This window comes from Colias croceus, chromosome 28, assembly GCF_905220415.1.
Source record: "Colias croceus chromosome 28, ilColCroc2.1".
Classification (NCBI taxonomy): Eukaryota; Metazoa; Arthropoda; class Insecta; order Lepidoptera; family Pieridae; genus Colias; species Colias croceus.
The window spans coordinates 4087586-4100658 of record NC_059564.1 but is presented as its reverse complement, the minus strand read 5'-3'; the positions used below and the strand labels follow the sequence as shown (position 1 = coordinate 4100658).

Genomic DNA, 13073 nt, shown 5'->3' with positions numbered 1-13073 from the left:
CTTTAAATTCATTTTTTAAATTATGATAAACAGTTAATGTAAATACATTAATGTACTAATATTATAAAGCTGAAGAGTTTGTTTGTTCGTTTGAACGCGCTAATCTCAGGAACTACTGGTCCGATTTGAAAAATTCTTTCGGTGTTAGATAGCCCATTCATCGAGGAAGGCTATAGGCTATATATCATCACGCTAAGATCAACAGGAGCGGAACAATGCGGGTAAAACCGTAGTGCATAGCTAGTAAGGCGACCACTAAAAATCAGTGTACTGCACTGAGTGGCAGGCCTATTTTGGCATACATTTATTTAAGTTAGATTAAGTTTCATTTTATTTTTATCTTTTTACTAGCGGTCCGCCCCGGCTTAGCCCGTGGTACATATTCACGTTTTCTCTACATAAGAACAATCCTCGTACTTCAAGGAATATTATAAAAAAAGAATTAACAAAATCGGTTAAGCCGTTCTCAAGTTATGCGCTTACCAACACATTTTGGGACTCATTTTTATATTAAAGATTTATCGACATAATCAACGTATTTCATGTCATCCATACTAATATTATAAATGCGAAAGTAACTCTGTCTGTCTGTCTGTTACTCAATCACGCCTAAACTACTGAACCAATTTGCATTAAATTTGGTATGGAGATATTTTGATACCCGAGAAAGGACATAGGCTACTTTTTATCCCGGGAAAATGACGCAATCCCGGAAATCCCACGGGAACGGGAACTATGCGGGTTTTTCTTTGACGCTGGCGAAGCCGCGGGCGGAAACCTAGTTTTTAATAAATATAAATATGTTTTCAACTCACTCCTCACAATACTCGCATCGGAAAGCCTTATCAACCCGCACCACACGCACAATAGTTAGCGCTGTAGCGTCCAACCCGTGGAGCAGGGTTCGACTCTCGTCGGTGGACACTTCGCGTGGTATTGGCTTCGTGAAACATTCTGGAATGTGAAAAAATATGTAATAATAAAAATTTCTAAAGTTAAAAAACATCGCTACTAGGTTTCCGCCCGCGGCTTCGCCCGCTTTGAATAAAACCATTTAAATTATATAAAACAAAGTCTATTTCTCTGTCCCTTTGTATGCTTAAATCTTATAAACTACGCAACGGATTTGGCTCCGGTTTTTTTTAAATAGATACAGTGATTCAAGAGGAATTTAGTATATAATTTAAATGGTTTTAGTTAAAACGAGCGAAGCCGCGGACGGAAAGTAGTACATAGTTACATGTATAGAATATTACGTGTATACGTGTTTAATATACTAGCTATGCTCCGCAGTTTCACCCGCATAGCTCCACTCCAATTGGTCTTAGCGTAATGATTATAGCCTATAGCCTTCCTCGATAAATGGTCTATCTAATACCGAAAGAATTTTTCAAATCGCACCAGTAGTTCCTGAGATTAGCGCGTTCAAACAAACAAACTCTTCAGCTTTATAATATTAGTTTATTATGTAGTGTATGTCCTTCCCTATTATCGGCTCTTAGACGCACACGTCCTCTCACTCCGACCGCCTGCGGCCAACTGAGCTGTGTGAGACTGTGAGCAGTGTGATGTGTCCCCACTCCCCGTTGCACGTGCGCAAGAGATGACATAATACTTCCCTCTCTTTCACGCACATACACTACAGTATAGAAGTATAGATTACGTGTATAGATGTATAATATATTATTACGTGTATCAGTGTATTGTATATAATTACGTGTAAACGTGTAAAGTATATAATTACGTGTATGTGCACGTGTAACCAGCCCGCTGGTGGGCGACAGTTGTCCCGCTTCGTGCCGCTTCGCTTCGCCCGCAACCGCCACAACACACTCCGCGTGTTTTGTGATGTGCTCCTGCCAATTTAAACAAATCAATATTAAAAAAATTAACAATAAATGTGATATTTAAATTTATATTCAAATGCATATGTAAATTGTTGGTTGTGCCTATATACATCACAATATAGACAATATATAGGTAGTAACTTTTGTATTTTGGCCAAATCAAACCTTTGTTATCTGTGTAAAATACTAAGTATACATAAAATATAAGTATACTAAGGTGTACTCTGTGTTTACTCTGAGACTATGAATTAGAGCCTGTTAACATTATAAATCTGTGTATATGTCGTGGCCATATCGTAGGTTTGCTCACTTCATGAAATGATCGATCATTTCATGAAGTGAGCAAATCTACAATATTTTGACGACATAATATATACAATTAAGTACGGGGCTTTATTTTAAGTCCATCTTGGTTGCCATGGCGACACTATTACCGGTTGTCATGGCGACCGCACCGGTTGCTATGGCGACCACCAGTTGCCATGACGACACTTACCATAGCCTCTTCCACGTCACGGCAAGCTCTAGAACAGTTGACAAACTAGCTATAACACTGTTACCGGTTGCCATGGCAACAGACCCGGTTGCCATAGCGACTACCACGGTTGCCATGGTAACCTCCCACTTACCATAGCCTCCTCCACGTCACGGAAGGCTCTAGAACAATTAACGCACACACGCAAGAGCCTCGGACTTGCTTCTTCGTGTGCACGTAGGTGCATGCGCAGTCGGGAACGGCGGGTCAGTTGTTTCAGGCAAATGTGGCATTGGTACGGTTTTATCTGTTAAAAAGAAATTATTTTTTTTATATCGTACTAGCTTTCCGCCCGCGGCTTCGCCCGCGCAGTCAAAGAAAAACCCGCATAGTTCCCGTTCCCCTGGGATTTCCGGGATAAAACCTATCCTATGTCCCGGGATAAAAAGTAGCCTATGTCCTTTCTCGGGTATCAAAATATCTCTATACCAAATTTCATGCAAATTGGTTCAGTAGTTAAGGCGTGATTGAGTAACAGACAGACAGACAGGCAGAGTTACTTTCGCATTTATAATATTAGTATGGATTTTGTATAAAAGGTGCTCATCGACTAGATTCTAGAGATAACAGAACATCGAGCATTCGCCATTCTTTGAAATTCATTTAATTTTGTTGTCACAATGTATCGAACAAACATTCGATGCATTGTTTATTGTAAATAATTTAAAAAACGGACTTTTTACCTGTAAATGTGTAACGCCATGTTCGTCCAACGTCTGTTTGTCGAGAAACCGCTTCCCGCACGTCACACACACGTACCGCCGCGTGTCTGTGTGCGTGCGACTATGCTTTGTTAATGTTGCCCTGTATAAAAATATTTTATTTATAATTATATGTTCGTAGTAAAAATTTATAAAATTTTATTAGATATTTATAAGACTTCATATATTTTTAAGATGAAGGAAAAAAAAACCATTTCTTCATTTTGTTATTGTATTTGAACTAGTACTAGTTAACAAGTCACTATGACTATAGTTTTACCAACATTTACTACTTCTACTACTAACAGGAAATGATTATAGCTTTATCGATATAATCCTAGTAAAAAATAGGATTAGCAATAAGATTTGTTAGGTTATAAAGAGCAGGGCTAGCTCGATAGGCTATAAAGAAATGGCGAGAAGACGATCGTTAAAATCGTCACTGAAAACTAATTTTTCAAAAAGTTTATCTGCAAAATATGCTGATCACCATCAGGATCATTTTAACACGTTTCTTTTTTGTTTTAATTAAGATTTATCTAATTTATTTTTTACTGTATCTTTATTTTATCAAATGAAGCTAAGGCTATGCCTTTTTTTTTATAATCTTTATATACTTCTTTCTGTATCTTTCTATCTTCTTATATATAAAAATGAATCGCAAAATGTGTTGGTAAGCGCATAACTCGAGAACGACTGAACCGATTTCGATAATTCTTTTTTTATTATATTTCTTGAAGTACGAGGATGGATCTTATGTAGAGAAAACGTAAACATGTACCACGGGCGAAGCCGGGGCGGACCGCTATTCTTCATAATATTGTTATTAAACGAATTATGAAGTTTTTAACTGCGAATAATTTAATTTTCGCCAGCGGCCGCCATCTTATCACATAAACACAGAGCTTGCAGCGCCTCTACCAACGATTAATGTAACTATTTTACGATATGATCAAATAATTTTGGTCATTTCATGAAAAAACCGTGCGTTAATTGGCCATATCGTGAAACGATTTCTTATCGACGATAACGATTTATTATCATTGATCTGCCCAAACCACATCATGATGTGGCCAAACTAAATTGGCCGTTTCACGATATGCGACCATTTCGTGAAATGGCCACTTATATCATGAAATTATCAAATCTACGATATGACCACGACATCTATATAAAAATTAACTGACCTCAAATGAAAAGTCTTGCCGCAGCCAGTGAGCGGACACTGCCATCTTCTTTGCCTCGAATGTCTAAAGTGCACGTGATCGAATAGTTCTGCTTCATTTGAAAAGTGTGAAGGACAAGCGGAGCAGTGGTAATTGCCGGCTTTGAGCAGCGAACTGGGGGAGTGGAACTGCCTGGGAGGGGGAGGATCTATATTTAATCAAAATCTATATTTGATCAAAAGCTCTTTTAATCTTAATATATATAAATCTCGTGTCACAATGTTTGTCCTCAATGGACTCCTAAACCACTAAACCGATTATAATAAAATTCGCACACCATGTGCAGTTCGATCCAACTTGAGAGATAGGATAGTTTTTATGAAAAAAAACGTAAACATGTAGGTACCACGGGCGAAGCCGGGGCGAACCGCTAGTAGACCTATAAAACTACGGTTGTTTTAGTCTTTGAGCAGCGAGCTGGGGGAGTGGAACTGCTCGGAGGGGGGATCTATATTTAAGGATCTATCGATTAAAAACTCTGTTAATAGACTTATAAAACTATGGTAGTCGCCGTCCTTGAGGAGAGGCAGCAATTCCTCTCGTTTAATGTTGATGTGATCATTAAACAATAATAAAGACCCTCTAATAATAAATTGGTATACCTACGTAAAACTCCTCCAGCATGTACCATGTTTAACGAAAAAATGTCACACTACATTTTTTTCCAACCCCGATAAAGAAGTTTCACTTCAATAAAAATCTTTGAAACATAAAAAATCGCAGAAAATAGTTATCTGTAAAATATTTATTTATTTTACTTACATATGAAACTTCAATCTCACTTTAGAAGAGAAAGATTCGTTACAATTGTGGCACGTCACTATTTGCGGACTGTCGTCGCGGCTTCTCTTCTTTCGTACTTTCTGGAAGTTTCGATAATCGGAATCCAAATTAAAATTACATTTATTTTCAAGAATGTTACAAATTATACATATTATGTGGCTAATACATTCTAACCATTGATTAGGTATGCACTTATTAACATACTAGCTTACCGCCCGCGGCTTCACCCGCTTTGTCTGAAACATAATAAATTATATACTTAAACATTCCTCTTGAGTCACTCTATCTATTAAAAAAAACCGCATCAAAATCCGTAGCGTAGTTTTAAAGATTTAAGCATACATAAGGACAGAGAAAGCGACTTTGTTTTATACTATGTAGTGATGATTACAATATTATTTGGCAAAAACATTCTACCAATTAATTGGGTAAGTATGCACATATTAAAATATGAAAGAAAATATGAAAATAACACTTTACTCATATTAGAGTGAGAAAGAGAATATTATCAGGACAACACGTGTCTATATTTTCTAATTACATCTTTTGTTAATAATGTCATAGCTGGTAGATAATTGATAAAAAAAATCTGTTTTATTGTAATCTCCAAAAAAGATTTTTTTCTGTATAAATCATTAAAAAAGACGTTTACTGTATGTGTACAAAAAGTTTTTAATAAATAAATAAATAAATAAAATTTTATTCTAAAAAAAAATAGGCTGAAAGGGCGGCCATACACGGACTGCTTCAAGCAGTTGAGACCGACGGCTCGAAGCCGCGACCGCGCGAACTATGGACATTTATTCACCGCCGTACACGGACTGCTCGAGCAGTCGCGACTGCTTCAAGCCGTCAACTGCGCGGTTTGTAGCGACTGCTCGAGCAGTCAACGACCGACCGCTCGAGCAGTCCGTGTAAAAAGGTTAAAAATAATGACGTCATTCAAATAAAAAAAAATAACAAAACATTAATAATACGAAAAGTACTTACCAATAAGCTATCGTTAGTGCTGCTAGCTTGTCTAGGTCTGCCTTGGGCTCTCTGAAAATAATTTTTAATGAGAAAGTTTGATATTTTTGTCCCATCAACAATTTAATATAAGACAATTGTTAAATTTTTCATGCATAAAAAAACTGTGTTCTAAGGATCAAAAAACACGTCATAAAATTAGGAAATAAATAGCTACCACACCTTGAAAACATACTAAAAGCTAAAAAAAATAAATAATCTACCTTCAAAAAGTCCTCTTTAGTGGGCACATATAATCCAGATTGTCCAGTCGGAGATTTTCGTTTCCTACCTCGTTTACGACATTTGTGGGTAGTTAAACTTTCCGCGGTTGGGAAGATTCGACTATAAAACAATATTTTTTTTATAAATAAACTTCTTTAAGTTTTAACATTTAATAAATAAATATATTTTGTTATTCATACAGTTTTTTTAACATTGTTGTTACAATTGTTAAAAAAAAAACACAAAAACCATGTAGTAGAAGCATTACAAAATTGAATATGATTTCTCTTTAAATGAAAGAAAGAAAAAATCACCTGCAGTTGAAACATTTATGTTTTGTCAAAGCTTGATGTTTTTGTGTGCTCTCAGTCTGCAACAAAAAATATTGAGTGTTTATTGAATGAAAAAAAAATATTGGAATATTTAAAAAAATATATTTTAAACCTCGTTAAGTCTAAGCAAGTTCTGCAGCTGTTGTTCCTGCGCATCATCACCGGTGTGAACTATCCAGATGTCTTCATCATCACTGTCTAGGGCTTCTTGCTTCACTTCGGTTTTTAGTTCAACTGTTGGTACCTGGCATTTTATTACAAATAATTTAAAGGTTAATGTATACTGTATTACAAAGAGGAAAGGTTTGTATGTATGTCTGTATGGTTTTCACGCATAAACCTCTCAACCGGTTTTGATGAAATTTGGCACAGAGAATCTTTAGACCCTGAAAGAACATAGGCTACCTTTTATTGCGAAATATGTACCACTGGCGAAGCTGGGGCGGACCGCTAGTTAGAATAATAATTTAGAAGTTTCTAAAGAATCTATACTTATCTTTACTTAATATTATAAAGCTGAAGAGTTTGTTTGTTTGTACGCGCTATTCGCAGGACTACTGGTCCGATTTGAAAAATTCTTTCGGTGTTAGCAGCCCTTTTATCGAGGAAGGCTAGGTATATAATCATCACGCTAAAGACCAACAGGAGCAGAGTAAATGCGGGTGTATCCGCGGGGCTCAGCTAGTTAAGTACATATTGGTTAATTCAAAGTTATTGTTGGTTTAGATATTCCACATATAGGTTAAATAGAAGCACACCACTAAAGAAAATAATTTTTTATGAATGACTAAGTATATAATTTTATTTCTTACCCCAGTTGTCATTATTGTATTATTTTCATCGTCTTTGGCATCTGAAATTTAAATTAATATATTTGAAGTGAACTGTTACCATACTTCTAATTGTTAACATATTTTCACTAAACAGATTATCAAACACACAAATTAATCATAGGTATATGAACCGTGTGAACCGATTAAATTCATTTTTGCCTGTACATTTGAACTTGCATCATTCAAAAACTTAATACAGTTTTAGCCAATACATTGTTAGAAGCTAAACACAAGATATATTCATTTTAGTATCAAAAGTAGCACATGCGATAGAAAAAGGTTATTTTAGACACAGACGAAGCCGCGGAAAAAAGGTAGTATTGTATAAACTTTATGTATGTTATCTATACTAATATTATAAAGAGGAAAGGTTTGTATGTATGTATGGATTTCACGCATAAACTACTTTGGACCGATTTTGATGAAATTTGGCACAGACAATCTTTAGACCCTGAGAAAGAACATAGGCTACCTTTTATTGCGAAATATGTACCACGGGCGAAGCCGGGGCGGACCGCTTAGTAACTTATAACTCACCTGTATCGTTTTCTTTTTTCACAGCACTTCTCGTTCTTTTGGCCACAGGCGACGATTCATCCGAGGAATTTGCATTTTCTGAAATGTAACATACAAATCACTACACAGTTGACAGTATTAAACAAAGTTGCTTTCTCTGTCCCTGTGTGTGTATTAAATCTTTAAAACTACGTATCGGATTTTGATGCGGTTTTTTTAAGAGATAGCGATTCAAGAGGAAGGTTTTAGTATATAATTTATTAGATTTTAGACAAAGCGGGCGAAGCCGCGGGCGGTCCGCTAGTATAAAATAAATATTTTAAATTGAAATTTCCTTGTTTTTATTACTTACCCTCTTTTTTAACTTCTTCTAAAGCATCTCCTTCTTTCGGTTTATCGTGAGCTGCTTTTAAATGACCTTTCAACCATTTTGAATTGGCATATCCTGAAATACGAATAAAAAAACTATTTTAAATCTAGAAATTTGCTCGTGGTCGTGCTTTCAGACATATTAAAGAATTTGAGGGTATTTAAGAATCACTATATACAACTACCTTCAACTGTTTTAAACATGTTCAGATTTATAGTAAACAAAAATTCAAATAAAATAAATTACTAAGTACAACTTACAAATAATTACAGTTCAAATAATTAATTCACTCAAACCGTGATGTATTTTTAACTACTTAAGACTATACTACTTTGAAACACATTTGTTTTTAAACATTTTACAATAAATCCAACTACCCTCATTTTTTTAATGTCATCACTTAAAGCTATAATTCGTTACCTACCTGACTACATAAATAATTAAAATAAAATACATAATTTATTCTAGATTATAGATAATACCCGTAAATTTTAAATTTCATACCATAATCACACAAAGGACAAGGATATACAATCCCTTCGGACAAATCGTGCTTATGTTCCTCGCAGTGATCAATAACTTCTTCAAGTGTCGCAAATATTTTATCGCAAAACCTTTTTAAATATAATTATTTTAACGGTTTTAAAATTTAAAACTTGCAACTCTATGTAAAATTTGATCATAAATGGTATAACAAAATATACCTTTAGAAAAGAGCGTGTGTGCCGAGCACACGTGTCGGAAGTGAAACTTCTTTAGCAAGATTCAAAGATACCAAAATCGTCGCCATAGTACATGACGTAACGGTATTGCCGTGACGCGACATTTAAATTTTAATCTCAACACGTTTAAAGAAGTTTCTCTTCAAAAAATAGTTTATAATATATTATTATGACTAGATGTCTCGGCAAATGTTGTTCTGCCTTACTCGATTCACATATAGGGGTTGTTCGATTCTAAGAACTACCCGACATGTAACTAAATTTCATTAGAATCGATCAAGCAGTTTCGGAGGAGTTAAACTACAAACGCGACACGAGAATTTTATATATATTAGATTGAACTACAAACCTGCATTTCAATTCATAAATTTTATCATTCTGGTATTTCCCTAAAAACTCCTTAACATCTTCATCAGCTTCCTCCAAATTGTCTATGACCTTATCTATCTCCATATCCGGTTCTATAATCTCTACGTCACTAGAACTCTCTTGCGCGGGAATTGAGTCTGTGGTCTCTATTTTGTCTTTGGAATGGTCGAAGCAACGCCGTTTCAAATCTATATCCGTTACATTTTGAAATATGTATTGCTGGTTGTTCTTTATGACCAAATATTCGTCACTGTTTAAGGCTTCATTGGGACTTTTCACAAGGCACAGTTTAAAATTATCAGCCAAGCATTGTTCGCAAATAATTTTCAACTGCATTGACATTCTTTTCTGCGGCGAACATCTGTGTATTCTTTGGTCTTCATTATCGAATAAATACATTTTTTCTAGATTGTTCTCAACAATTCTTCCGCAAATACAACAATCCTGGTTTTGTGCAGAATCTAAGTTAGATCTATACCAATTCTTGTGAACAATTCTCGTTGGATCAGTTTTACGTACATGCTTTCGTTTATCATAATTTATACTTTTATCGTACGGTAGAGAGTTAACTGGAGAATCTTTAAACATATTCAGTATATCTTCTCGTGTAAATATATTACTTTTTGGACAATCATCGTCATACTTTTTAAAGTTATCTTTAATAATACTTGTCGGAGATACGTTTCTATTGACTGGGTTTAACATAGTGTACGTTTTAGCACCAGATTCCAGATATTTAGTGAACTGAGCTTCAAAATTGGATGTATTGTTACATACTAGTTTAAATGGTAGGCTGTTAACAAAACTTTTAGGACTAGATGCATTACTAGACCATCTGGACACAGGACTCTCAATATTCACATCCTTAATACTTATATTATCATTATTGATATCAGTAAGTTCGTCAGGATCGTCTTTATATTTGACAAAAGGTATTTTTTCTAACGTTAGATCGATTAGAGGATCTTCATTGTCAAAATGGATCAGGGAAGCCCTAATTTGCGTTCCATCATCGAGTACATATACTAAGTCGTCATTTGTATTTGAATCTAATGTGTCGTACGTATGTCGTAAGCCAGAATTGGCTATATTTTGTTCAGCGTTTAGAAGGAATTGGTAGATATTATCGTCTAAGGATACAGGTTGGTTTCCAGTTATGGAGTTTATGTCGATCTCAAAGCCTAACATTGACCTGAAATAAATTGTGACGTTTTATCGAAGTTTTTACGTAATTTTTATGATGAATGATCAGAGGCTCCTGCTCCAATTACTTTCCTAGTAAAATTGAGGGTAGATTCCCAATTTCCTAGTACTCAGTATGCCGTTTTATAGGATACTAGCGGTCCGCCCCGGCTTCGCCCATGGTACATATATCGCAATAAAAGGTAGCCTATGTTCTTTCTCAGGGTCTAAAGATTGTTTGTGCCAAATTTAATCAAAATCGGTCCAGTAGTTTATGAGCCTATTCATTACAATTAAACATACAAACAAACAAAGTTTTCCTCTTTATAATATTAGTGTAGATAGGATATATCCTATAAAACGGTGGTAAATTCAAAAACTTTACTTTACTAATATATGTTTATTTTTATCTCACAACTTGAATTTACAGTAAAAAGAAAGAAAAACATATTAATACTTTTTAATATTGATCTGTGACAGTGAACATAGTAGATTATATTCCATATTCCACCTAAAAAACCTACCTTTGGTTAAGTAAAGATTGTAAAAACACTATATAATATTACTTACTTAGCCTTATCCAAGAACAGTCGAAAATCATCATGCGGCTCGATTTTTAACGCTACTTCATCCCCATTTATATTATCCATACAAAGCACTAAAGGAGGTGGGTCCGCCATCTTGAATGTCTGAAAAGTTAAAAAGGTAAATTAGATGATTAAGGATTAAATGCAAAAACTTGTCCATATAATAAAAATGAATTGTCAAATTGTTTAAAAGTGTATAACTTGAAAATGGCTCGGCCAATTGTTTAACAAACCAAAAATGTTAAAAATGCTTTAAAAATTAAAGCATTTTTAACATTTTTGTTTTGTTAAAGCACAAGGGAGGTTCTTATAGAGAGAATTATAATTAATATATTTTATTCATTTATCATAAACATATACTCAGTAAGCATTCTATTGGTACTTTAATATTTAAAATTAATATTGCTTTTGAGTTTATTTCTTACACACAAATCTTTTACTTTCATAATAATATTAGTGTAAACTTGGGAGTGCTTTTATTTTCAACTAGTTTACCGCCCGCGGCTTCGCCCGCTTTGACTTAAACCTATTTAATTATATACTAAAACCTTCCTCTTGAATCGCTCTATCTATTAAAAAAAACTGCATCAAAATCTGTTGCGTCTAGTTTTTTTTAAAGATTTAAGCATACAAAGGGCTTTGTTATATTCTATGCAGTGATTAACACACAAATACCTATGTTAATAGATAAGAATTAGGATTTATAAAACCAGGTACATCTATTTCGGAGCAAGATCAAGTTCTACTTCATTAACAGAAGTAACAAAATTATTTATATTGATTTTCTAAATTATTATTCTACTAGCTTACCGCCCGTGGCTTCGCCTGCTTTGACTTAAACCTAATAAATCATATATTAAAACCTTCCTCTTGGCTCCATGACGTGGCATTGCCTATCTATTAAAAAAAAACCGCATCAAAATCCGTTGCGTAGTTTAAAAGATTTAAGCATACAAAGGGACATAGGGACAGAGAAAGTGACTTTGTTTTATACTATGTTGTAGTGATAGTGATAACAGTATACTCGGTATAGACTCTGAATTAAAACTAGGCTCCTGTGTTATGTATAATAAAACTAGAAATCATGATATATATTACTTCTTAGCTATAAACCTATTATACATGTTCGTTAAATAAATCATCACTTGAATAGCACTCGTGCTAAACAGGTCAAAATACCAATATAATTGGAATATATTGTAAAAAGAAGGTAAAAAGTATAGGTATGTTGAGAAATTAGAAAAGGGCATTACATTGTTTGCAAATTATTTATTCAGGTAAAAAACATGTGGAAACTTTCCAGCCTAGTATTTATTTGTTGGATTAGGAAAAAACAATTCATTGTAAGTGGCCAGTAAACACAAATTATTAAATGGACATTAGCCTATGATGATTCTCATCAAATGCGCAAAATATAAGAAGTTTATAAAATAAGAAGAAAAATAAATTCACTAACCAGCTAGATATTTTCCGGAAAAAATGTCGTTTTGCATGCAACTGGCATTCAACACAAGGAAAACAAATGAATAATTTGATTTTCATGTTTCACATTTTTGAAAACAAAATCATCGCGCCTTTTTCCGCAAAGCACAGATGTCAAAATTGGAATTGACAATGACAAACTCTATTGTCTCTGCTCTTGGTTATGATTCATAAAATCACCTCAAATGATTTATTTATAAATCACTCTATTACGTTAAATAAAATTTCTTATTTACAACTGGATGGTACCTATTTCTAATTCAATTATTAAAAATGCTTACAATCCATATAATATGTCACTTGAAAAATTGTACCAGCCACAGAGATTTACCCAAATTATGGGAAATTAAATATC

The 13073-nt window shown here is 34.2% G+C and overlaps 1 protein-coding gene across 1 annotated transcript in view; it reads right to left on the bottom strand.

Moving 5' to 3' along the window:
- LOC123703951 overlaps window positions 1–12783 on the bottom strand; it is a 28757-nt gene extending 15974 nt beyond the window's left edge. The window contains exons 1-17 of the mRNA XM_045652164.1: window positions 12693–12783; window positions 11220–11338; window positions 9448–10659; window positions 8881–8990; window positions 8359–8451; window positions 8028–8105; window positions 7470–7510; window positions 6770–6901; window positions 6640–6695; window positions 6325–6445; window positions 6083–6133; window positions 5072–5172; window positions 4271–4441; window positions 3066–3186; window positions 2477–2629; window positions 1745–1856; window positions 816–954 (exon numbers count right to left, since the gene is read on the bottom strand). Coding sequence (XP_045508120.1) covers window positions 816–954; window positions 1745–1856; window positions 2477–2629; window positions 3066–3186; window positions 4271–4441; window positions 5072–5172; window positions 6083–6133; window positions 6325–6445; window positions 6640–6695; window positions 6770–6901; window positions 7470–7510; window positions 8028–8105; window positions 8359–8451; window positions 8881–8990; window positions 9448–10659; window positions 11220–11329 — 2801 coding nt within the window. The 5' untranslated portion in view covers window positions 11330–11338; window positions 12693–12783. The remainder of the gene's footprint in view (window positions 1–815; window positions 955–1744; window positions 1857–2476; window positions 2630–3065; window positions 3187–4270; window positions 4442–5071; window positions 5173–6082; window positions 6134–6324; window positions 6446–6639; window positions 6696–6769; window positions 6902–7469; window positions 7511–8027; window positions 8106–8358; window positions 8452–8880; window positions 8991–9447; window positions 10660–11219; window positions 11339–12692) is intronic.
- Window positions 12784–13073: the final 290 nt, after the last annotated feature.